The sequence below is a fragment of the Colius striatus genome, chromosome 4, assembly GCF_028858725.1.
Source record: "Colius striatus isolate bColStr4 chromosome 4, bColStr4.1.hap1, whole genome shotgun sequence".
NCBI lineage: Eukaryota > Metazoa > Chordata > Aves > Coliiformes > Coliidae > Colius > Colius striatus.
Genome location: NC_084762.1, coordinates 16,270,388 through 16,294,728, shown reverse-complemented (window position 1 = coordinate 16,294,728; position 24,341 = coordinate 16,270,388). Strand labels below are relative to the sequence as shown.

Below are 24,341 nucleotides of genomic sequence, written 5' to 3'. Positions count from 1 at the left end.
GCTATTTGTACAGAAACATAAGTTGACATGTCCTAAGACTCTTTTCTAGCTTCAAAGTACAATGCTGGGGACTTTCAAGGGGCTATCTTGTCTTGCTTCCATCCTTGTGGCTGCTGTTAAAATGTGAATAGTCCTTCTCAATGAAAAACTGTGACTCTGCTGTTATTTTTCCCTTTTGTAATTTACTTAAGGAGAATAAACTTTTCTTACTAAGTATTCCTTTGTAATATTTCAAATATATAATTCGATAAATATTGGCTCACTGAAATATCAATGGATTTCTAGAACCATATGTGACTAAACTGTGCAAACTCTTCCTATTTCCTGTGCCCCATTCTTGTAGCCACTTCTATTTCTTAAGATGCCTTCAGTCTCTCAGGTTGTTACTCATGATCAATGAAGTAATGACTTTCTGCTTTATTGGATTGTTTGTCAAGCTACATCAGAAAAGAGAAAATGGGCAAAAATTACTTCAGCTCTGAGATTTTAACCCTACCTTGCTCTTGAGAAAGTATTTGGTAACAGGTGAAACAAAAAGACTCCTCGGATATATAGACCATCCTAACATTTCACTTGTGATTAACTGCTGCTATAGAACAACTGCATCTCTGATAAAATTGAAAATGTAGAATAAAATATAGAAAACAGAGTAAACCCAACGGATTTTAGTGTCTGTGATCTGTTTGACTTCTAAGGACACTTGAAGTCTCTAAGAGTTGATCCGTAATGGTTGATTTTTTACAGCTGTCAGTTTTCTCAATTCTCAACACCTTTGGTACAAACTTCAGCATCTGACTTTGAGTAAAGATGAACATTGTGTGAGAGCATTTCAAAAAGATGAGTATTGAGCTATTTCCAGGTGCACAATAGGGAAAGCTTTTTGTCTGTCTTTTTTTAGGAAATGTGTATTTTCTTAAAGGAGGGAATGTGTCTGTACCCAGCTGTGCCTACTTTAGATTTTCTTTCTGATGGCTTAAAATAAAACCCAAACCAACAACCAGACAAAAAAAAATCCTCAAAGCAAACCACCTCAAAGAAAACATCAGAAATTCTGCCCTTCATTCTGGACTTGTTCTGCAGCTTTGCAGTTGTTTTAGCATGTTGTTGGTCTTTTTAGACACTGTTTTTACAGGTTCTTAATTGCCATGAATATTCTTTATTGGTAGTTTGAATCTCTGTTTGAGTAATAAGTATCTGCTTAAAAAGTGACTATTCTTTCCATGATAGTATATTATAGCTTCTAGTAGACTGCGTAGCTTAAAAGTAAAGAAAGAATTGTTGTTGAAATGGAACTTGGCACTTTCGCAGATCAATACAGTTCAGCCATTCTGTTAAGTTACAATTCAAGACATTTTCACAAGACTAACATATGAAAGAAAAGGTGTTTAAAAGAGTTCTCTTGAGAAGTTCTTTGAATTTGCCTTTCCTGCTCCATACAAATGCAGCTGAGACTGTGTGCCAGAGAGGAGCATGTTTTCAAGACTGCTATGACACTGATGTATGTGAGTGTCTGACGTACATTTACAATTGCATGCACCAGTGTTCTTGTGTCTATTGACAATCCTTTTCCTAGTTTCTCTGAGTTAAGACCTCATGGAAACAGCAGAATATTTCTAAGGCTGACAGACTTCTTATGCTCTGTTTGGTGCAAGCAGCTCAGTGAATTGCCTTTTCTTATCATTGCCATTGAGGGTCGATACTGCTAAAGATGGTGCTGACAGGCAGGACTTAGTCTGTCCAGTTTTCCATGGAAAGATTAATGTGCTCCTCGGTTGGCTAGAAGGGCACAATGTCTGCTCTGAGATGACAGCTGCCGCCTTTGTCCCTTCACATGTGCTCTGCCTTCCCTGAGGAATGGCCATGCAATCATCATGGAAAGATATGTGATGGCACTCATGCATCATGTAGTATTACCCATTTTGTCATTGACTGGACCTTTCCTTGGAAAGAAGGAGAATACAGAGCTGTTCCCTGTCTCCTCAGCCTTGGGGCACAAGTTCAGAGCAGATTTTAAGTGAAGGCACAGCCTCCTGCAGCAGAAGGCAGTGGAATGATTGTTTTTATCTGTACACATCCCTGTTTTGGATGGGGCTCAGCCTGCTTTGCCACAGCTGAGGGAGAGCTCAGTGTGCCCCTTCACTGGTTTTGCTTCTGTGAGGCTTTGCATGAGAGATTGTTTGGTTGATATAGCCTCACCTTCAGCCTCTTCTTTAATCATTGCATCCCTTCCATTTACCCTTGAATGTCAGCACCTGACTGCCTAGTGGGCTGCAGTAAAAGCAGGGCAGGATAAAGAAAAAAAACCCCTCATCAAGTGAGTGGAAAACTGTACCCTGTTTTTAAATAATCCTCCACCCCCTAAGAAAACAGACCATTTCATCTATTTTCTTAGAGGCTAATGGTGAGCAGGAATATACACTTTTGAACTAGCTTTTTGTATGATACACCAAAGCTTTAGGGGCTTTTACATTTGACTTTGTCTGTGCCTTCACTGTAGTTGTTCTGACTGCTAAATCACTGAACCTTTTCCTTGAGCTTGTGCTTGGCCAGTATGCTTATGGCAGACATAAAGTATGATTGTACCACTCTGTACCAGTATATTTGGGACCTTGGGTTAACCTTTTTTTAAAAACTATTGGAGAGATTTAACAGCCCTTCTCTTAAATCGGAGTTTGAGTCTTTAAATTAGCACAGGAGGTAATATATCAGTTTCTATACTGTGCTGGAAAAAACCCTAAGCTTGGACTTTCTTCAGCTGGTCTGGGTCACAATTGCAGGCAGCAGTTTATCATGATGGATAAGAGAAAATATGGCCTGAAATGTTTGCATTTTGTTGTTTCTGCCTGTTGTGTTCCAGTCTGTAATCCCTCATGAAATAGCATACTAAAGCCAAATTACAATTTTCTTTAGCAAGAACACTTTACAGAAAATGGCAACAAAATATTAACTATCAACAGAATTATCTCTTTCAAATCTGTGTAAATCAGCTGTTCATGTGCTTTGTTATTTCTTGCAGAATGGAAACTAGAGAACTTGAAGAGATTGGATGTCAATCAGGTATCAAACATACTCAACAGTTCATAAAATTACACCTTAAATTATGAGGTTTTGCATGGTTTAAACTGATTTATGGGACTGGAATGGATGATCACACTGATGTAGCATTTCTCTGCTATATGTTACTTAGAGTTGTAGGAACTGCACCCATACTCAACATAATATGAAAAGTTTAAATTGTTGTGAACACGTGGCAGTCCATACAGCTTCTCCTCCTGAAGATGCATTGTCATACCATTTTTAGTTCAGTTATAGTAAGAGTGCAGTACAGTATGCCAGACACTCCTCAAACTCTGTGCCAGCTCCCCAAAAGTAACTTGAGTAGCATGAAACATCTTTTCAGAGTGGGATTTGGTTTTGCAAACCTTTAGAAGTAACTTGTGATACTTTTCCTCTACTTTTTACTAGGAAAATGTTCTGAAGCTGAACTTAGACCTCCTTAGTATCTCCTATGAAGAAGCCCAGCAAAACACAAAGAAAGCATGATCTGACCATGTTTCTCAAGTTTGTGAGCATCTGCTGTAGGCTTTTTGCTGCACTTAAGTTAGCCACGTGTATGTTCAGTTCAGTTTTTCAGAACTTTTTCAGTGTCTGTATTTTGTCACTTTTTCCAGAGGTTGCTGTCATTATTGAGTCAAAACCAATTCTTGCTGTACTGTTGAATTGTATTTTGTTCAACAAAATTTTCTATTTTGTTCAGGATCTGTGATTATAGCCCAACCACTTAGAAATTTAGACAATTAGTATTGTAAAGGAAGAAAAAAAGGTGAATGACTTAACTCTTGAGACTAAGTCAACTAAGCTTTTTAAAGTCATGCTGATAGTGCACGTATATGTGTATACCTGAAACTTGTTTGCTTCTTACTTGCTATTGTTCTGTGAAACCCAGTATATAAATAACAGACTCCAAACCTATTCAAACAAGGGAAATAAATTTGTGCTGGAAGGTTGAAGTTGGGAATGTTCTGGATCAACTTCTTTCAGCAAAACCCTGGTACAAGATTAGAGATCAGTTTTCCATCTGACCATGTTCCTGTGAAGTTTGATCTGGGTGAACCTGCTTTAGCAGGGGGTTGGACTTGATGATCTCTAGAGGTCCCTTCCAACCCCGACCATTCTGTGATTCTTTCAGTCTTTCCTCTCAAGGTTGGTAGGAATAACAGGAATGTTATTTTGAGACTATGTCACTTTGTTCTGGATAACAGTCTCCAGAGACAGAGATTTTGTTCTGTAGCACATGGGTAAAATTAGCAAAACCAAAATTCAAATGACTATTACATTATATGTATATTTGTCAGGATTTAGGCCCATCTGGGAACAAAGGACAAAGCCATAAGTACCAAGGGCCTTTCAAATGCCCTAAGGACAGGGTGGGCTCAATTACCACTTGTGGTCCCAGGCAAAACTGACAAGACTATTCAACTTGGGAAAGAAAACAGAAGTTAATTTAATCCACTACCAACCAAAAACATAAACAACAGAAAACACAGAGTGGTACCTGATAAAGAGCACAACCAGCCCTTTAAGACCCACCTTCTCCCCACCCTTCCCATCTTCAGAGCCCTGATCCCATTGTCTTTATCTCCTCTCCCCTGAACAGCTCAGGGGAACAGGGAATGGGGATTTCAGTCTTTTCCCAATGGCTCCTGCCATTTATCTTGCCTCAAGGCAGGAGGGCTCCTCACCAGTCCACGCTGATCCAGCACAGGGTCCCTCCACAGGCTGGGCAGCCCTGCACTGGCCACTCTGACGTGTGTTCATCCTGCCTGTGTGGTGCTCTGTGGCCCGCAGGCACAACACAGCCTGCACGATGGCCACCTCCTCACATGGGCTCCTGCCCATCCAGGTACACTCACCTGGAGCTTCTGGTGGCTCTCAGACCTGCCATTGCCCTCCGTAGGCACAGACTGTGTTTTCACCATGGGTTGCAGAGGGATTTCCAGTCTGGCACATCTCTTTCCTTTCTCCTTCTCTGACTGTGGGATTACATGATCACCTCCATCTTGTACCACTCCTCCACCTCCTCTTCTGGCTCAGATTTCCCTTAAATAGTGATAGCAGAGGCTCCAGATTGCCCTGGCCAGGCTGGAGGCGGGTGCACCTCAGAGCCAGGGAGTGTTTTGAGAACTGCTTGCTGGGACCAGCACTGCAGCTCATTCCCGTTACCAAGCTAAAAAGCAGCTCCACACAAACACATCACAATATTGTCCTCTACAAATAAGCATTTGGAGTCTACTTGTGCACAGTAGATGTGAGGTGGGAGCAGTCCTGTGGTTTCAATGTAGTTTCTTCAGATTTATGCTGGAGAAGCAAAGAATTTCGTACATAGCTTTATATTAAAGGGAAATAGAAAACTAGTGAGAGGCAGTATTTGTCATGGGAAGTAGAAGGTAATGGTAACTTATTTTATGAGATGCCTTGGTATAGATCGAAGGGCCTTCTTGAGGGCTGTCTGGACACAAGTAAAAGTGCAGAATTTCCCTCTCAAAGGGAGGAGGTTAATAACTGGCACTATGGAAACACAGGATAAGGAGTGCTGTGAAGAGCAGTGTATTCAGTATACTACTTACAACTGTAAATATGAAATTAGTTCTTCCTGTGGTATAAAAAGTCATTAAAAGAGGTATACTTCTCTGAATGTAGTGAAGGAGATACCGAATGCCTGTGAATAAATATTGTGAGGATTTTTATTTGCTTTTTCAGCTAAATGTATTTTTGAAGCTTTATAAGTAATGGAGTTTCACATTTTGAATCTAAACATGCCATGATGACTACTGTAAACGAAAAAAATGTTATAAAGGAAAGCTCTGTGTTTTAACTTCACACTATTATACCATTTACTCATGCAAATGCAGATACATTAAAAATAAAGTGAATTTATTAGCTCTAGAGGCTGGAATGATATTAAAATGAGACTACTTTTGTTTGCACAGGCTGATATAGCACCGCTGATGGCTTCCCTTATTGGTGTGCCTTTCCCTTTGAATTCTGTGGTAAGAAATACAAATGTTTTTCCATGTTATAGAAATCTGCTCACCATAGAGGAAGAAGTGTTTGGGATAAGACTTGAGGCACATGAGGAGAAATATTATAGATTTGGAAAAGTGCTAGAAGATATGGAGACTGTTCATAGTTTTAGCTTTATGTATATGTGTCTTCAGTTTAGAGTATAAACTCAGTCGTTTTATGTATTGCTTTCACTTGGAAAGGCAGGTGAAAGGCAAGATCCTTTCATAATCAGCAACTTTATATTCTTGAGCTATGTAAAAGTTTTTTGTTACTTTGTTTTTCGGGGATGGCAAAAATGCAATACGATTTGAATAACACTTGATTTTGATCATGAAAGCTGAGCCTGTAAACAAGCCGGTTCCTGCAATTTAATGTTTAATTATTTCTTGTTTAAACTAGTGTACTTTCTCCAGATGGTATCTTGTGCTTCTAATTTAGTGAACAGTGAGTGCCTTTACGGTGAGATTGCATTTGCTTCTAATTTCTATCATGTGCTATTACAAAGTCCAAAGTTTGTCTCATAAATACTTAATTGACAATTAGCATTACTTTAGTGTACTTTCATGCTGCTTGCTACACACTTAAAACACCTATTTACAGTACATTTTTCAAAATATTTCTTCTGGAGACTGTCCTTCTGTCCTGCACTCATGCGAGGAAAGCTACTCAACGTAGGGTGGCATGGAAACTACTCACTTTGCCCTCACAAGTACTGGGTGAGTCAGGCCCAGACAAGGCTTTGGATGGAAGACTTCTAGGTATTTAAATAATGGCTTCTGATTACAGGTTGATCTTGTATTGCTATAGAGCATATAGTTTAATAACAACTTCTGTTATTTACAGTTTTTGCATTCCTCTGGGAGTTGAGATACTAGAAATGATCCCTGTGATGTTGAAAAGTGATGTGAGAAGAGTATTTTCAAAGGAGTTACAGTAGCTATTTCAACAGTAATTTGAAATACTCTTACTGCTCATTTGGCCTGTGATTCAGTTAGAGAAATTCTTGTTTCTTCACATACATTTTTTTAATGTGTATACATTTTTTTTCTTCCCCAGGGAACTCTGCCTCTGGAATATCTGAACAATAGCGCTCATTTCAAAGCAGAGAGCATGTTTACCAATGCTGTTCAGATCCTTGAGCAGTTTAAGGTAACCAAACATATGGCAAAGAAAATTTTTTTTTCTGAGTAATAGTTGTTGCTATGTGTAAAATAATTATGCTAGGACATACACTGTATCTAGCATGCTGTAATTCAAAGGACTAAAATAGTGTGCAGATGCTGAGTGCTTTGAAAGACTTCAATAAACACCTTTTTTTGTAAGGAGAGTAACTTCTTCCTTGATTCTTAAATGCTGATGTTTATTGATGCCATCTGAAACCTGCTTGCAGTACATACATAGAATCTGAGTGCTGATACCTGAAAAGGGAAATAATGCCTTTGCAACAGAGGCTGGGAGACAAGGGTCTAAGTCAGGATTGGTAGTACATAAACAGATCAGAAAGATAACAGGCAGCTGTCCATTCAAGAAATTAAATTAGTGGCCTAATTAACTTTTAGCTAATGCTGTTTTATCTGTTGTTTTGCTTTGCAAGTGTTCATCTTTGACTTCTCTGTCTTGATTCATCTAATATTGGATGTTATCATATTATGAGAACACAAATGTGGTCCAGCAATAAAAGGTTCTATTTCACTAGATGATGTAATAAGAAACAATCCAAAATCTCAAAATCACAGTTTTGGCAAGACATAGAAAAGCTCTGAAGGAAAACCATCCTCTGCATGGACAGGAAACTGGGCCACAGAAGAACTGTTGCCCTGTCAGGAAATATGGGATAATAGTGGAACATTGAACTAGCGTGAGATCACCTGCAAGAGACAGCACCTTCAGCACATGCTGTCCCTTGAATGCCAGGTTCCCAAACATGTGAATACTAGGTTGGCAGTGTCAGCAGCAGAGTAGCTTCCAAATCTATGATGGAAAGCTGGCATGTAGCATGGGAAGTGACTGATAGGCTGGACTAGACATGAAATTGAAGCATGTTGATATAACCTCCAGAATTGGAAGACCTCTGCTCTAAGAATTAAGCAGATGACTCAGATCTTTTTCAATTAAATTGGTGTCTTTTTGGTGTTTTTTTTTAAAGAAAAATCTGATCCTCCTTTTCTTTATGTTTATTCTGTCATTTTGTAGTACTAAATTATCTATTTTCTTGTTGACTGTTTTGTTTCTAGTATTGGTTTGGAATGATCCTGTGGGAATTTCCTTTGTATTTCTCCGCTGTAGGAGAAGCAGTGCACTGGCTTAGATATGCCAAGTGGGATTTTACTTTTTCTATGAGATGGGCTGACCTGACCATGGTTTGTACTCCCTGGAGAGGATGTTACCTTGGATGGATGGGATGAGACTTGCACATTGCTACTTCCAGCTGTCAGGTTTTTGGACCAGTGCACTTAGAAAGTTTCTGTCTGTGCTTTATGCCAGTACTCAAACTGGAGTCAGGCTACCGCAGGAGGCCTTAAAGATATTTTGAAGGGCCTTGGGCAAAGTGGCTCTGACAGCATTAAAACCTTCTATTTTTACCCACGTGCAGGTTAATCTCTCTAACATCAGTGCTTTGGCAGTGTTGCCACAGTGTCCTAGTTCCCATCTGGCATAAATAATACCAGTTTCATCAAGGGAGGTTGTTGCTCAAGTCTGGTAGCACTTGTAGCCACATCTTCCTTTTATCCTGCAGGCCATAGACGTCCTTCTGTGGAAATCAGTGGCTGGGGAATGGTTTACTTAACCTACCTTAGAGCAGGCCTTGGTTTCCAGGAACTCAGAGGTTTTGCATATATGGAGTATAACACCCAGTTTCCTGAACAATATGTTGACAGTGTGATTTCATTCCATTTCCAGAGTCTTAGAACTCTTCTGTGATAGTTTAATTCCTAATACAATTTTGAGTCTTGTATGTAATGTACATGCATGTAATGGTTTCATGCTTTTTTAAATGCAGGTTAAGATGAGTCAGAAAAAAGAAACTACACTGTCATTTCTCTTCACACCGTTCAAGTAAGTGTCTGTAAAAATGATGTATATTTTACCTGATTGGTTGTCTTATCACTTTGGTATTTCAGTGAGATGCAAGTTCAGTCCCTTCAGTCTTTTTTTAAATGATAGTGTTAATCTGACTATGAAACTTAGCACTAGAACTCTGTGCAATTAACTTCTATTTAAAAATCCTGGTTAGAAGTTGTTATTTTTCTTAAATCTATTCCTAACATTTGGATTGTTGTTAAAGGTTTATTTGCCTAAGCTTTTTGGCAAAATAGTAATATATAGACTGCGTGGTAACTTCCACTGACTCTTTATAGTTTTTGCTTTGTTCTTTTAGATTTTCTTGGGAAATGTAAGTCCCTATAGGGTCAGGAAATCTGTTCCTGATTATCTGTATATTTCTCAGTGATTTAAATTGTAATGAAATTACGTTGGTCATTTAAATTGTGGCTTCAATTTTAATGACAAACAAACAATACACCTTGCATCCAGAAAAGAAGCTCAAAATCTTTAGAATTTCTGTTGCCTACTCTTAGTGTTCCCAGAGCTATGAAGGAATCTAGTTTGTGTATATGTGAGCTGTCTGTTCTAGCATGTGGAACAGTTACTGACCCAATCACGCTTCAATCTTAGCGAGTTAAAGCTGCTTTTTCCTTTTGATTTCTCCCCTAAAGGTTTTTTGAAAGCTTTGCTATGGGTGCATATAATAGGATTCAGTTCTGCTTTTAGTTTGTGGAATGCTCCAAAAATGCATTGTCTCTGAGAGCAGCTGTTTTCCTTTGGGAAATAAAAGTGATGTTAATTTAGATCTTTAAATCATAGCAGTAGTAAAAAGTACTTGAATTTCTTCCTGTGAAATACATTGAATTGCTAAGGGAAAGGTTGAAGACAGTCCAAGACACAAGTCAAGTCCATCTTGGACACGTAATGAATGTTTTAAATTGAGTTCTGATTAAGAATGACAGATGCATTATCAAAGAATTTACTCATCTGTATGGAACAAAAATGCCATAGGGAAAGGATGGTCAGTCATCCTTGATTCTGTGGGGAAGACTATTAGTTTGATTTCTCAGCTCTTGTTTACATTTTACCTTTCCCCAAAAATGACTGATTATGTAAGATGGAGTGTGTTTTTCTTAATGCTAAATTTATCTTGAAAAGGAACCGAGTGTTATTGATTGACTTATGGACTTGTGTCTTTCTTTTCTTTGTGATATGTTGGATTGTTTTAAGTGGAAATGCCTGAAATATTTATAAAATATGGAAATGAACAGAGAGATCTGTAACAACTGCCTTTCTTACATAATTTAATTGAATAAAGTCTGTATAACAGAAATGTAGAGTTCTAGAAGAAATTGGAATCTAAAATTTCAAATTGAGACATTCTGGTTTCAGGGACATTGATACTACTCAAGCTGTATTTATCTGAGAGGGAGAACATGTTTACAAATATGTTCGGTGGAAACTACAACTTCACAAAGAAAGCTTAATTTTCAGACAGAAATAGCATTTTAGAAGTTTGGTTTAATATTCTGAGTGGAAAATCCCATTTGAGAGCTTGAATTTCAGGTGTTTCGTTACCAAATAACTAGAAAACTGTTTATGACCTTCAGATGCAATTACTTTAGTGTTTGACTTGCATGTTGAATATATTGCACCAAAAGCATTAAACTGTTTAATATACACATTACAAGACTATTTTTACTCCTTACTTTCTTGGTTGCCAACGCTGTATAAATGTCTTGAATTGATATAAGGTTTCTGATCCCCTTGGGGGATTTCATCCCTGGTAGAAGTGTGGCTGGCACAATGGACAGGGAATGAAAGAGGCCATTAGACAGGTGCCCTTTCCTACTTGGATCTAAATTGCATCTCAGGTATATAATGGTGAACAGGAGGATGGAACTGATCATTGTGTTGTGTGATAGAAACTTCAGTTGTGTCTATTCCACCAGGTTTGAGGCACGCTGGAATTTGGAAAGCTGCACCTGTAACTAAAGATATGTCTGACTGCCAGTAATGCCATTTTCATTTTGTCAGAGTGCCTACATTTCAGAAATGGTTCATCTTCAAGTGTCTGATGATTGTATAAGGCAAGGTGCACAATCTGCTCTCAGGGCAATAAATGTGCAAGAGCAGAATAGTGTCCCTTGCTGATATGGAATGCTTGTTTGGAATGCTTATCTGCAGTTCCAGTTGGATACCTGGAGGGGTTTACTGTCTGAAATGAGTTTCCTTCCCATTTCCATCCACTCCCTACATCTTTTTTCCAGCTATGAATGATGTGTTTTTAAAAATTACTTGCTAGCAAAATCAGAGACTTTTCTTACCAGGATTCTGAGACATATGCACACTGCCTTGACCTTTATGTATATGAAAGGCAGGTACTAAGATGCCTCTTTGAAGGACGAGTGAGGACAAATCTAAAGATTGCTGACAGAAGAAAACTGATGTCCAGTATAGCGAACTATCTTATTAGCTTTCTGACCATTTGATGCACCTGAAGGCAACTGCTAAGCTGGCACAGTTCAAAGAGGAGTGTGCCAAGGGGCCAGATGCTGCTGTTGCAAAAGCATTCCCAAAGCTGGCATCTCTGGGCTGTGAAAGCAATGTAATCCAACAAGGAGTAACAGGAGAGCAGTGTAGTGGGGCGAGTAGATAGGATGTCAGTTTTACACTAAAATCCTCTTAACCAATTAATGCAATTTGATTGTTGGGACAGGTACAAGAGATTTAATACCTTAAATTACAGAAAAGCACAGGAGTCCTTTATTGTATGCCTGGTTCATTTATTGCATGCCTAATGTATACCGTGGTATCAAGGAAGAGTCTGTTTCCAGCTGTTGTGATGCGTTGCAGTCAGATTGCAGGAGCAGTAGTTTAAGAACCACCATATACAAAAATCACAAGAGATGAGCATCTGAATTATAATCAGTGCTTGCTTTCCACTAGTTGTGTTTTTTTGTTGAATGTATTTAAGCTTATATCAATAAGGGTTTTTTAGCAAGAAACAGCTTAAGCATCTTATTTAAAGACAAATTTGTATCCTCTCTCATGTGAAAATCCCATACCATATTGATTCTGCATTTTTAAAGTAATTTCATTTTTTGTGTAGTACATTTTAATCACCCCAAATACTTACTTTTGTGTATATAATCAAATTGTAACTTGCATAGTTGTATAGAAATTTAACTGCATTTTTAATGTGCAGTGTACAGCTGTTACAAAAAAATGTGGTTCTCCCTCACTGTATGAAAATGTAACTCTTTCCCTTTTCTCTATGCAAAGTATGAACTTAAACTTTTGCACAGATTTGATGCAAGGAAGTATCAATCATGTACACAGAGTCTTTCCACATAATTACACATCATGTATTTGTCATGGTGATACAAAAGAGAATGGCTATTCCTTAACATAAAGTGTCTTTGAAGATGTACAGTGACTTCAAAAAACCCGTCATAGGCACAAATACCTCTCTGTTCTTCCTTTCTTTGATGACTGGAGATACAGCACTATATTGTTCCCTCTGTCTGATGGCCTCTCAAAACTTAAATAATACATATTTCCACAGAATTGACATTTGGAACAAAGGGAAACAAGTGATTTCTCCTCCGCCATTAAGTGAGGCAGGGTTCCTCAAGGTGTCAGTAAATGTAGTACATCCTTTGAAGCATCCTGTTCTTGTTTTAATTTAAATAAATGGCATTTATTTAAATGAATGGTAGTATGTGATATATTTGTGGAGCATATTGCAAGAGCAAACATTAAGGATTGACTGTCAGGAGGAAAAGGTGAAGCTATTGCAGTAGGGAAGGGTATTTCTAACAGTGATTACTATCCTTGTCCGTTTGTCTGAATTCTTCACGTTTCTAGAGGAACCTTGATTTGGCAAAGCCACAGACTTATCAAGGGAAGACATTTCAGCCCCTTTATCCTGTAGTCGAGAGTGTGGGAATAGCAGCTTCTGTCAGCTTCTAGTGAACCCTGGAAAGGCAGCCAGCTTTTAGGTTTCTCCACTTTGTCCCAGCTGTGTTACCAGATGTGTATCTTGGCATCAGGCTGCTCCTGGGGCAGCTGGTACGAGCAGGCCAGTATAGGTACCTTTAGCCTGTTAGGGAGGGAGACTGGCAGCCCTTGCCCCTCTACCCTTGGGACCTGTGTACGTACATGTGAACAAAAACTAGAAATGCAGTGCCCTAGGAACAAAAGCACTAAAATGTGAATAATGACTTTGTCTTGTTTCTTTAAAAACCTGATTGACTAGTAGATGTACTCTCTCTTTTGGGAGAAATCAATGCCTATGCTATAAAATGCATGTTCCTTGGCAAAAATGCCAGCTTCTTTTTGACTTCTTTGTGCCGTGTCTGGAGTGCTTCATGGAATGCTGCTTGGGGAAGATGCAATCCTCTTAGAAAGCATCCTGCTGGTCTGGGGTTTCAGCAGTGCACTCAGGAGCTTTTAGTTTGTACAGAAAAGGGTTTTGGCAGCAACTTCTGCACAGGAAGACTAGGCATAATTGGATTTACTATCATGTAGAAAGTAGGTAAGATCTTTAGAAGGGACTAAGAGGCTCATGTATAAAATAAAATATCACAAGATTTATGTGTATTTCTCTGTTTCCATATATAAATTCCTTTGACCTTTTCTTAGAACCTGTGAGGCTTCATGTGGTGAGGATAAGGGAGGGTAATCAGACCAGTGGTAGGATGGGATGGGATGGGCAGAGAATGTTGTGCTCCAGGTTAAGAGACACAGTGGAGGACTCTTCCTGGATATTATTAAGAAGCGCCCAATAACAAATAGCTTAATAAAATAATTGGTTTAGTAAGATAAAATAAAAATAAGAATATAGATAGTGAGTAAATCATATGTCCCTTCTGATGCTGGATACTCTTGAGTTCGTGCAGTGTCAGATGGAGCCCAGGTGGCTTTTACCATGGTGCTGCACAGATCCCGTCTGTGGAGAGGTTTCCTCATTTTGGTCATTCAAGCTATTATATGATTTGCTTACAAGAAATCAAGTGTAGTAATCATTTTTATTGAATGGATGTTCACATAGGAACTTCTTGCTGCACTCCTAGATAAAGCCGAGGACAGTCAGGCAGTGTCATCACAGGTACAGAGTGGGAGCTGCCTGCAGGCTCCCCAGTTTTTACCAGCTGGCTTGGTTTGTCCTGCAGCTAAGGATTTCTGCAGCACAGCCTAGAGCCATGCTGGACAGGCAGAACAAGCCTAACTCGGGTTATTGTCACGTGGATTACTGACTCCTTGACGTACGAGGGTCTTCTGGTCAGGACTGGTGTTTCAGTGTTATTTAGAATCAGGACATGTCCTCAGCAGTACTGAAATAGAAGACATTTTTTTCAATGGTGCATTTCTTTTCCTTTCCTTCGAGGATCCTCATCTTCCCTATTAAGCAATTTCCCTTTCTAAGGCTGTTGCATCAAGTCCTGCTGACTATTCAGGCAAAACTCCTGCCTCTGCTAGATCCCTGCTTTGTTCTCAGATGTCTTCAGAGTGTGGCCTTCTTCTTCCTGGCCTCTGGTTGTCCAGCAGCTCTTGTCATAGTAGTTTACATGCAAAATGTGCTGTGTGCAGCCCAGTTATCTTAATTGTTTCTCTGTTCAGTGAACTGGCAGCTGGCAGTTAGCTTGCCAGCTCCTTTTTCTCTCATCTCTGCTATCTAAAGGATTTACATAAATATCCTGAGGCACTTTGCTCTTGAATATGTGAATATGCTACATCAGGAGGCTGGTTTGTGAAAATTAAAAGACTGTTTTTATTCCCAAGATTTGACAGTCCAGAATTAGACTATTAGTACTCAGACCACTCCCTGCAGTTCACTGATGTCTAGTGGTTTCCTCTTTTGCATGTTTGTAAATCTGAACACAAAAACATCCATGTACTGATAGTTTTTTGCGATGTGGCAGGAAAGATGTTTTTTGCCATCTCTGGCCTGTAGAAGTACGTGTGCCATCCCTTCATTTCATTATGCTTTAAAGAACAAAAGCCTCAGAACTTAAAAGAGCCTTATATTGACTTTCTTACTCTTTTCTTTTGGAGTGCCTGATGCATGCAGTGGTGCTTTTTCATGCTTCTTTAAAAAAGTTGTAAACATAACTGAGTAAAACCCTATGGCTATAGCTAGACTGGCTTATTTACCATCTAATACAGTATTCAGAAAATTCAGAAACACAAAAACCTACTTGAAATTTAAGACACTGCAAGACTGAGACTCCTGGCAGTGGAAGAGCTGGAGAAAAGAGAGTAGATGAGATCAGGAGAGGGGATAGATATTGAGAGTCATGGGCTTTAAGGAGCTCTAATAAACCTTTTAGTGTAGGTTTATGTAGAATACCTTTTCTTTCAAAAAAGCACAGCTTTATCACACTGAAAATATGACTGTAATTTTCTCTAATCTGTAAGCTACATGTATCTTGCTTCTGAATTACAAAAATCAAGTTTTGTAGGGCTTGCCTGTTTTAGTAGCTTACCTGAAAATACTTTAGTGAACAATTAAAATTGAGGCCATCTGAACAGATTAAGGATCATTGAGTTACTCATCCAGTCGTTTAATCTTTGAAACGTCACTCTCTGATCAAAACTAAAACATGCAAAGGATTGTCTCTGTATCTCACAGTATGTGCTTTCAGTAAAACAAGTCGTTCTTTTGAGTAGGCACACTCTAAAGAGAAAGAATGGAACACATTTTGAAAATGGCAAAAATCAGCTTCTGGATATTAAAATTCATGCAAATGTGTCATTTAGTGAAGTCCATAGAACTGTAAATCATTATTTTCCTGATCATTGCCCCTAGGAGCATCATGTACTCTGTACTGCACAGCAAGTTCAACAAAGTAAATAACATGGTTCCAGACTTTGATTTTTGAAATATTTATTTGGTTGATTTTTCTACACTTCGCTGAATGAATTCATGACTTTACATCACTTGCCATTCACTTCCTTTCTGATGATTTTCTGCTGTTGATAGAGAAGTGGGAAGGTTTTATATTGTGCATTTTGTTCTGCCCCTATTAGGCTGTGCACCAATGCTTTCAAAAGAAATTATAGTATGGTAAAGTTACACTAGTTTGTGATTGCCCTATCATTAATATCAAGTTTCTGCACTCATGAGTTACTAACTGGGCTGAAATTGATGTGGAGCATGAATAAGTGTACAGTCATGTTTCTGCTAAATTAATAGTGTTTCATGCAAGATCTACGTCTCTGCTTTCCCGTTACACACCTGATACTTTCTGAGGTGCTGTTTCTGTTGTATGGTGGGAATATTTGAAGGCAACTCTCAATGGGAGACTGACTTTGTCTTTGAAGTCTGATGCTACTCTGAAAAAGGCTTTGAAAAAGTGGTGTTTGATTATTTGTATAACTTTTGTAAAAATATCAGGCCAGTCTTACATCTATGCTTTCAAGCTGCCATTTTGCCAGCAGCAGTGATGTGGATCAAAGCATTAATAGTGGGTCCTAGAAGTACCGTTTCAACTGATTGTAGACTTGCTGGACTGAGAGCCACGTTTCCTGCTTAGTATGGCCTTCTCACATAGAGATGGGTGGCAGCACAGTCTGAATATGTTCAGTTGCCTTTGTTGCTGGCAGTTTTCTCCTATGATGAGAGCAGGAGGGTACTGGACCCTTCAGTGTCCAAGTGGCAGGTGGACAGGGGTGGGTGGCAGAGGCATGGGCTGCTCTGTGGGATAGTGACAGTGCAAGAGCTTCGTGGTAAGAGGTTGCAAGTTAAAAATATACCAGGAATCTTCTTTCTGGAGAAGAGGACGAGACCCTGTGATTGCTCAGCCTTTTGGAAGCAGATATTGCTGGAGTTGTTTAGACAGTGGCAGTCTGATGCCTCTCTGGTGACAATTTTGGAGTTAGAAATTTCACAGCAAAGCAAGTGAACACCTTACGTGCTCTTCAGGGGAAGGTAACCCACACAAAATCCTAGAAGGCTTTATTGAGATGACCTTACTCCATCTTGAGGCTATCACAAAGTTCAAGGGATGGATATCCTTATCCTCTGACTTACCTACTTTTGCATCCATCGAGGAGTTGGTACTTTTCTCCCCATCTCCCAAACAGCCAGTATGAAAAGTTAGAAGACTGAAGTCTACTGAGCAGCTACTTCTGATTTGCTACTGGATGTGTCATAGAAATGTGTGACTGTCCTCTACAAATCTTGCCACTCTCCTTTGAGAGAGATGTTGTAGGATGCACAGTATTTTTATTTTTTTTTCTGATGGGGAGAGTGAAAAGGCAGTGGTAGAAGCGTGTAGAGGTGCATGAGCTGACAGAAGTCACGTACCTGGAGTTTGTGTGTGTGGGGAGCGAAGCAACTGAAATTAATGTTTTCGTCTGACAATGAACTAAGCGAAGATCTCAGCCTTCCTCATTGCACAAGGCATTTGAAGGTCTGTGATGCTTCCTTGACTATCATTGTTAAACCTGCAGTATTTTGTCAAATTACTACAGATCATAAGGGATTATTTTTTATAGCAGACCTCTGGAAAATTTACTGTACCGTGAAATGACTATAAATTGTTACCCAAATAACCAGATGTAATAGAGATGTAGATACAGATGTATTTGCAAGAGGTCTCCTTCTGTTCAAGATCTTTATTTTATGACCTGAATGCAGCATGCTACTTATTCTGTTGGACTTCTGTGCTGTGATAATAAACAAGACTCACTGGCCAGAGAGGTCCCCTTGACATCGCTGTGGTGAATGTACTTCATCACAACTTTTTGTTAGTGCTGTCAAATAGCCTAGCTTATATGAAATGCGAGTGATGTGTTGGAAGGATTAATTTTGTCAGGTATGCTTATGACAAGGGTAGCTAACACCTCTGAAGGGATATATTACAAGCACTTGCACAATTAGCCCAGTTGTTTTGTTTCATAATGAATTATGTTTATTCATGGATGAAGTTGTGATTTCTCTCTGGAACTAGAAAATTAATCTCTGATAGTTTTAGTGAAAACCAAAATTACCCTTCTAGAACTACCACCATTCTTTGTGAAGAATGTAATCTTAAGTCTTTAGAATCTTGATGATATTGTGAATGTATGTGTGTTTATAATATGTCACCATAGACTTCTTGGTTTTACTTGCAAGTTAAACCCCAGAGTACAACACTTCACAGTGTACGTGTTCTGCAGTACTTTCAAGAAAAGGATGACAGAGTTGAGTCCACTGACTGAATTCTCTATGTTAATTGATAGCACAGGTTCTTCTGTATTATGGAAGGAGACTTTTATTTTACAAGTCAAAACTATTTGTCTGGAAAAGAAGATTGAGGGGTAATCTCATTAACACTTCCAAATATTTAAAAGGTGCATGTCAAGAGGATGGGTTGGCACTTTTTGCTGTTGTTGTAAGTGAAAGGACGAGGGGTAACAGACAAAAGCTGGAACACAAAAAATTCCACTTAAACACAAGGAAAAACTTCTTTCTGTGAGGGAGCAGGGAGCCCTGGCACAGGCTGCCCAGGGAGGGTGTGGAGTCTCCTTCTCTGGAGGTTTCCAAACCTACCTGGATGTGTTCCTGTGTGACCTGATCTGAGTGAACCTGCTTTAGCAGGGGCTTGGACTGGATGATCTCTAGAGGTCCCTTCAAAACCCAACTATTCTGTGATTCTGTGAACTGAATTTTGGTGATGAGTAGCTGGTAAGCGCATATACATACATACCTTAGTTTTCTTTATAGAGATCATAATCTTTCAAATAAGGATCAGTAAATTTGCTTCTTTAGAATTACTAATTGCATGGATGTGTGCAATAAGTGGCCTTGAGAATACATTGACATACTAGTAGTGCCTCTGGCACATTGCAGTCTAAAACACAGGGAATTAATTCTGGTCAGTTTATTCTTTCCTATTTTACTAAAATACAAGTTTCAAATAGTTAAAATTAAGTGGTTCTAAAAATAGTTCAAGCAGTTCAAGTTAAGTGATTTTGTTGTTTGGTAAGTCTTGTTGGTGTCAAAGAATCACCATTTCTAAAGTTCCTGGCTTCTTTCTGTAGTAAACTTTCCACTTCTGCTTATGGCTTGGCTTTCTCTTGTTACTCTTTCTGCTACATCTTGCAAGGAACTCCTTTTAAATCTCCCATGTACTTTGTAAGCTTTAGGAAGTTAATCAGCATTCTCAATGGATGATAAACTGCTTATGGTGACCCTATACCCATTCCTGAACCGATAGAGTATCAGAGTATTTGGTAACTCTTCTTTCTAGTCTTACGTGAGATGCAAAAATGCTCTAATCACTTCTTTGAGGTTTTGCTTAATAAAGAGGCAAAAAATCTTATGATGATCAACCCTTGGATTCAGGTCAAAACTTGCATTTTGATACAACTACATCTGACTAGTCCTTGAGTTTCTGTCAGAATTCATAGAGTTTGCAAAAACAGTCTGTAGACAATTGTAAATTCAGCATCTTGAAGAGCAAGCATATGGAAGTAAGGTAAAATGTGTGGTATGGTGGTAGCTATTGAAAATTAACAATACACCTGCTAGTGGTAGCCCCATTTGACAAAATAATTGCCTTCTGCCTTTGACTTACTGAAGCTTTACTGTTTAAAAACCCTGTTTATTCTGTTACACCATCCATGTAGAGATCCCAGGTGCTGTCATCTAAGAAGGAATAGGTAAGAACTATTGTTCATTAATAATAAAAAGATTAATTGAGTATAAAAAGATAATTAAGGGGTTTATTGCTGAATGTCTAGGGATATAAAGTGAAAGATAAATTTAGCATATTGAAAATTTGCATTGAATGTGACAAGGACAAAATCCATGGAAAATAGTATGAGTAAAACAATAAAAATGAGACAGTGAACATAGGAACATCTTGAATGTATTTAAGTCCTAAATAAAGCTGCTTAATATTTATTCCAGATCTTTGAAAATCTTTACCTAAAAGCTAAGATACCTTTTTTTTCCTCCTATTAATATCCACACATTGTGAAAACTCCCACCTTGCATTGGTGTTCTGTTCCTATTCCCCTGCCAGAATAACTTTGCAAAACTTGAGGGTTACAGACTTCCTTGAGGCAGTACTTTGGTATGGTTCACCTACTTGAAGAATTGATTCTAACTTGAGTCATCATCTCCCCTGGTGTGTACTTGCTGCCTGTATGCTGGTAGACCTTGGCCTCTAGAGCTGTAAGGTTGACTTTCACGGAATCGCAGATTCTTACGGGTTGGAATGGACCTTGAAAGATCATCTAGTCCAATTCCCCTGTCAGAGCAGGACCACCTAGAGCAGCTCACACAGGAACTCATCCAGGTGAGTTTTGAATGTCTCCAGAGAAGGAGACTCAACAATCCATCTGGGCAGCCTGTTCCAGTGCTCCCTCGCTCTCACAGAGAAGAAGTTTTTCCTTATATTTCTCTGAAAGCTCTTATGTTCCAGCTTGTACCTGTTGCCCCTTGTCCTGTCATTGGACATCATTGAGAAGAGCCTGGCTCCATCCTCCTGACACCTGCCCTTTACATATTTGTAGACATTAATGAGGTCACCCCTCAGTCTCCTCCAAGCTAAAGAGCCCCAGCTCCCTCAGCCTTTGATCATAAGAGATGCTCCACTCCCTTCATCATCTTGGTGGCCCTGTGCTGAACTGTCTCCAGCAGCTCCCTGTCCTTCTTGCACTGAGGGGCCCAGAACTGGACACAATATTTCAGATGTGGTCTCAGGAGGGCAGAGTAGGGTGGGAGGAGAATCTCTCTCAGCCTACTGCACCCAGCCCTTCTAATACAGCCCAGGATGCCATTGGCCTTCTTGACCATGAGGGCACATTGCTGGCTCATGCTCATCCTGCTGTGCACCAAGACCGCCAGGTCCCTTTCCCCTACGCTACTCTCTAAGAGTTCATTCCCCAACTTTTATTGGTACATGGGATTCTTCTTTCCCAGATGCAAGACTCTACACTTGCGCTTGTTGAATTTCATCAGACTTCTCTCTGCCCAACTCTCCAGCCTGTCCAGATCTCATTGAATGGCAGCACAGCCTTCTGGGGTGTCAGCCATTCCCCTCAGTTTAGTATCATCAGCAAACTTGCTGACAATGCCCTCAGTTCGCTCATCAAGGTCAGTAATGAATATATTGAACAGTGCTGGTCCCTCTGAGGGACTCCACTAGATACAGGCCTCCAACTAGACCCTGTCCCATTGATCACAACTCTCTGCCTTCTTCCCTTTAGGCAGTTAACAGTCCACCTCACTACCTGATCATCCACACCACACTTTCTCAGTTCTGCTGCCAGGATGCTTTAGAAAACAGGACATGCCATGAAGGCTCAGGAGCAACCAACATTCGCCCTGCTATTATTAACTTTCTTTTCTAAAATCCTCTGCTCTTCCCCAAGTTAAGGTGATCACTTACCATCACTTTGTCATCATCTTTTCCTCCCTTCTTCCTTTTTCACAGGACCTTAACATACCATCCTGTGAGTCTTTTTTAGATTGAGAAGAGTCAATTATTTTTAATGGTATCATTTACTTTTCTCAAAAGTAAGATACATTACTGCTGCTATTACCCAGTGTTTTACACATCTCCTGAACAGTACTGCTGTGCTCTGAACTCCAGGAAACAGCATCAAAGTACACCAGGATGCTGTTAGTAATAAGAATTCAGATTATACAGGCACAGAATCCTTTTCATATATTTCAGGGCTAAAAGATTTCATGTATGTATTGTGAATGTGATATTGATGCATCAGCTCCTTCTGAGCTGTAGACAGAACTGGTTCCCACATGTTTAGAAGCTGCAGCAATTATAATTTTCCATGCAGTAGTTGTCTAAGATTGAGACCTTCCCCTTTGTTTCAGCTGAGTGACCACACAGGTGATTGCTCCTGATTTAAATAGTAGGAGTGAAATCCCAGAGCCAGTCCTGATTTGGCACAGCCTGAACCATGAAGTTAGTTGTGTATAAGGCATGTAAAGGAGAACATGGGAGGCAGGCATGCAACTGGGAACATTGTGTGCTGGGTGTGCTGAGGAGATGATGCTGGCGCAGTGGCAGTGTGGAAGGCATGAAGAAAAACTGGTGTATGTGTTCATCAGCTCTCAAGGTTGTGACCTGTGATAGGTTCGCCTGTTGTGCCTAGAGTGACAATGTTTGTGTTGTGGCCTATAAGTTGCCATGGGTAAGCCTGGGATCCTCTGGCTTGCTGCCATCCTTGGAAAAAAACAAAAGAGTACAGAAAAAATGGCTCCTTCCCCCTTTGTTTGGTTGAAGTTTGTTGACTGGTTTGTCTGTCCATGTTGCTACTTTCTGTAAGGGAAGAAATGTGGTGATTGTTTAGTTGGATTATCAAAATCATTAAAATCAAAGAGGTTTTTATCACTGACCTCAATGTAGCCAGGTAACTGCGTTATCCCCTGCTCTGGGAACTCTGCTAACAGCTCCCTGTGTAACAAGAGATATGCTCTTAGTTTTCAAAGAGAAGATTTTAAGTTATCATCTACTGTTAGCGTGGAACCTAAACAATTCATCTGCTTGTTGAAAATCTATCAAGTCAGTTAAATGGCTTAATTCTTGTATATGTAGTGCTTCTTGTCCAGATCAGTGGTCAATAATAATGAATGAGAGAGTGCATTTTCAGCAGTGTTAGATGGGAAGGTCTACATAAAAGAAATATCTCTTAAAGCAAAGATCTTGATGTTAGACAGCAACAATGTTTATGCAAGCGTGAAGATGAATATAGAGGAATAGATTAATTCTTAATCACCTTTAAAGAAGTTCAGAATGTTTTAGTATGTTTCATTCCACAGTATTTTTTTTATTACAAAGTTTGGGTTTTTTCCTACCTCTTCCTCTGCTCATGTAAAGAAGAAACATTAATATCTCTTTTTATTGCTGTGCAGACCACTTTCTGAATCTGAACAGATCAACTTCTTAAGGAAAGCAAGACTGTATATTCAGCAGCAGAAGTATGATGAAGCGGTAAGTGTGGTGTTGCTGCATGCCTTCTACAAACTTTTTACACAAACCTCTGTTACATTTAAACAATTATATTTGTTTAATTTAAAATGAAGTTGGGAAATAAAACTTTTTTCCTTCCTTATGATGCACATCTCACTAACACAAAATTGCGCTGTAAGTCTCTAAAACTTTGCTTTTTGGCACGAGTTCTAATGACTTGCTGTATTTTTCCTCATACTTCTTAAACTGTTAGCATTTCATAGTATACTTACACACAGTTTATCTTTTTATTTTCCACTGTAGCAAAAGGTAAAATTAGAAACTGAGGAATGCAGCGCATGAATGCTAGTTGCCTGAAAAAAAAGTATGATATCTAGCTCCATCACAGATCCTGATGTGTTCTTTTACCTGAAACACCTGTTCTTGTTTTTAATTTCACATTTCAGTCTGTCAGAGATTGAATGCCATGTGTGCAATCATTGTGTGCTTCCCAGTTCCAGTATTACTTTCCTACGTGTTTTCTACCACTCCCTGTTTGACAGGGTATTCATTGGATGCAGTGCACCAGTGCTTGCATTCTGGCACTCACAGAAATAATTTGTAGAGATAAATGATACAAAGAAGTCTGTCATTTTAACAGGTTTAGTTTGGTCACTGACTTTTGTGTTAAAAAGTATATGAAAAAGTTGAATATGTAAGGTTGCATTTAACCTGCCATATGCATGGAAGAATGATTCCATTATGTATTAGGGATCCACTCTTCTTTTTCCCTAATATCTTTCTTGAGGTAATAAATTACTATTTTATGCACAGGACAACTGCATCCATTTTATACCTTGGGCCTTTTTATTTACATTGTTGTAAATTGAAAATAGCTCAGTTAAAAACAATGGATCCATTTTTCGGTGGGAGCAGGTGTACTTTTTCGTTCCCTAATACTATTAGATTGTCACACATTTTCTTATCAGAGACATTTTGTACATTTCAGCAGTAGAACGAGAAAGTTTGTGTTGGCTATGTATAAATTATACCTCTTGTTCTTATATGTTTTATCTTTCTCTAGGTATCTCTGTGCAAAACCCTGATTAATCTTGCTTTGGAAGGCTTGTCTTACTACCATACTTACGATAGATTATTCCTGGGTCTAAGTATTGCCATGGGTTTTGTGGGCTGGACGATGTATGTGGTTTTGGTGATTATCAAGACTCATACCAATTTGACCAAGACTGTCCAGGCTAATAATAAGGTAGGTTGGAAACATGCAATGGTTTTTCTCTATTAGTTTTCAGCATTATA

The 24,341-nt window shown here is 39.1% G+C and overlaps 1 protein-coding gene across 7 annotated transcripts in view; it reads left to right on the top strand.

Annotated features, from left to right (window-relative positions):
* The window catches only part of PIGN (phosphatidylinositol glycan anchor biosynthesis class N), a 113,317-nt gene that overhangs the window by 47,163 nt on the left and 41,813 nt on the right, over positions 1-24,341 (top strand). For all 7 annotated transcript variants that reach the window (XM_061994870.1, XM_061994873.1, XM_061994875.1 and 4 more), the window contains 6 exons: positions 3,017-3,057; positions 5,991-6,050; positions 7,123-7,215; positions 9,068-9,123; positions 22,988-23,066; positions 24,109-24,291. In XM_061994870.1, the coding sequence (XP_061850854.1) occupies positions 3,017-3,057; positions 5,991-6,050; positions 7,123-7,215; positions 9,068-9,123; positions 22,988-23,066; positions 24,109-24,291 (512 nt within the window). The remainder of the gene's footprint in view (positions 1-3,016; positions 3,058-5,990; positions 6,051-7,122; positions 7,216-9,067; positions 9,124-22,987; positions 23,067-24,108; positions 24,292-24,341) is intronic.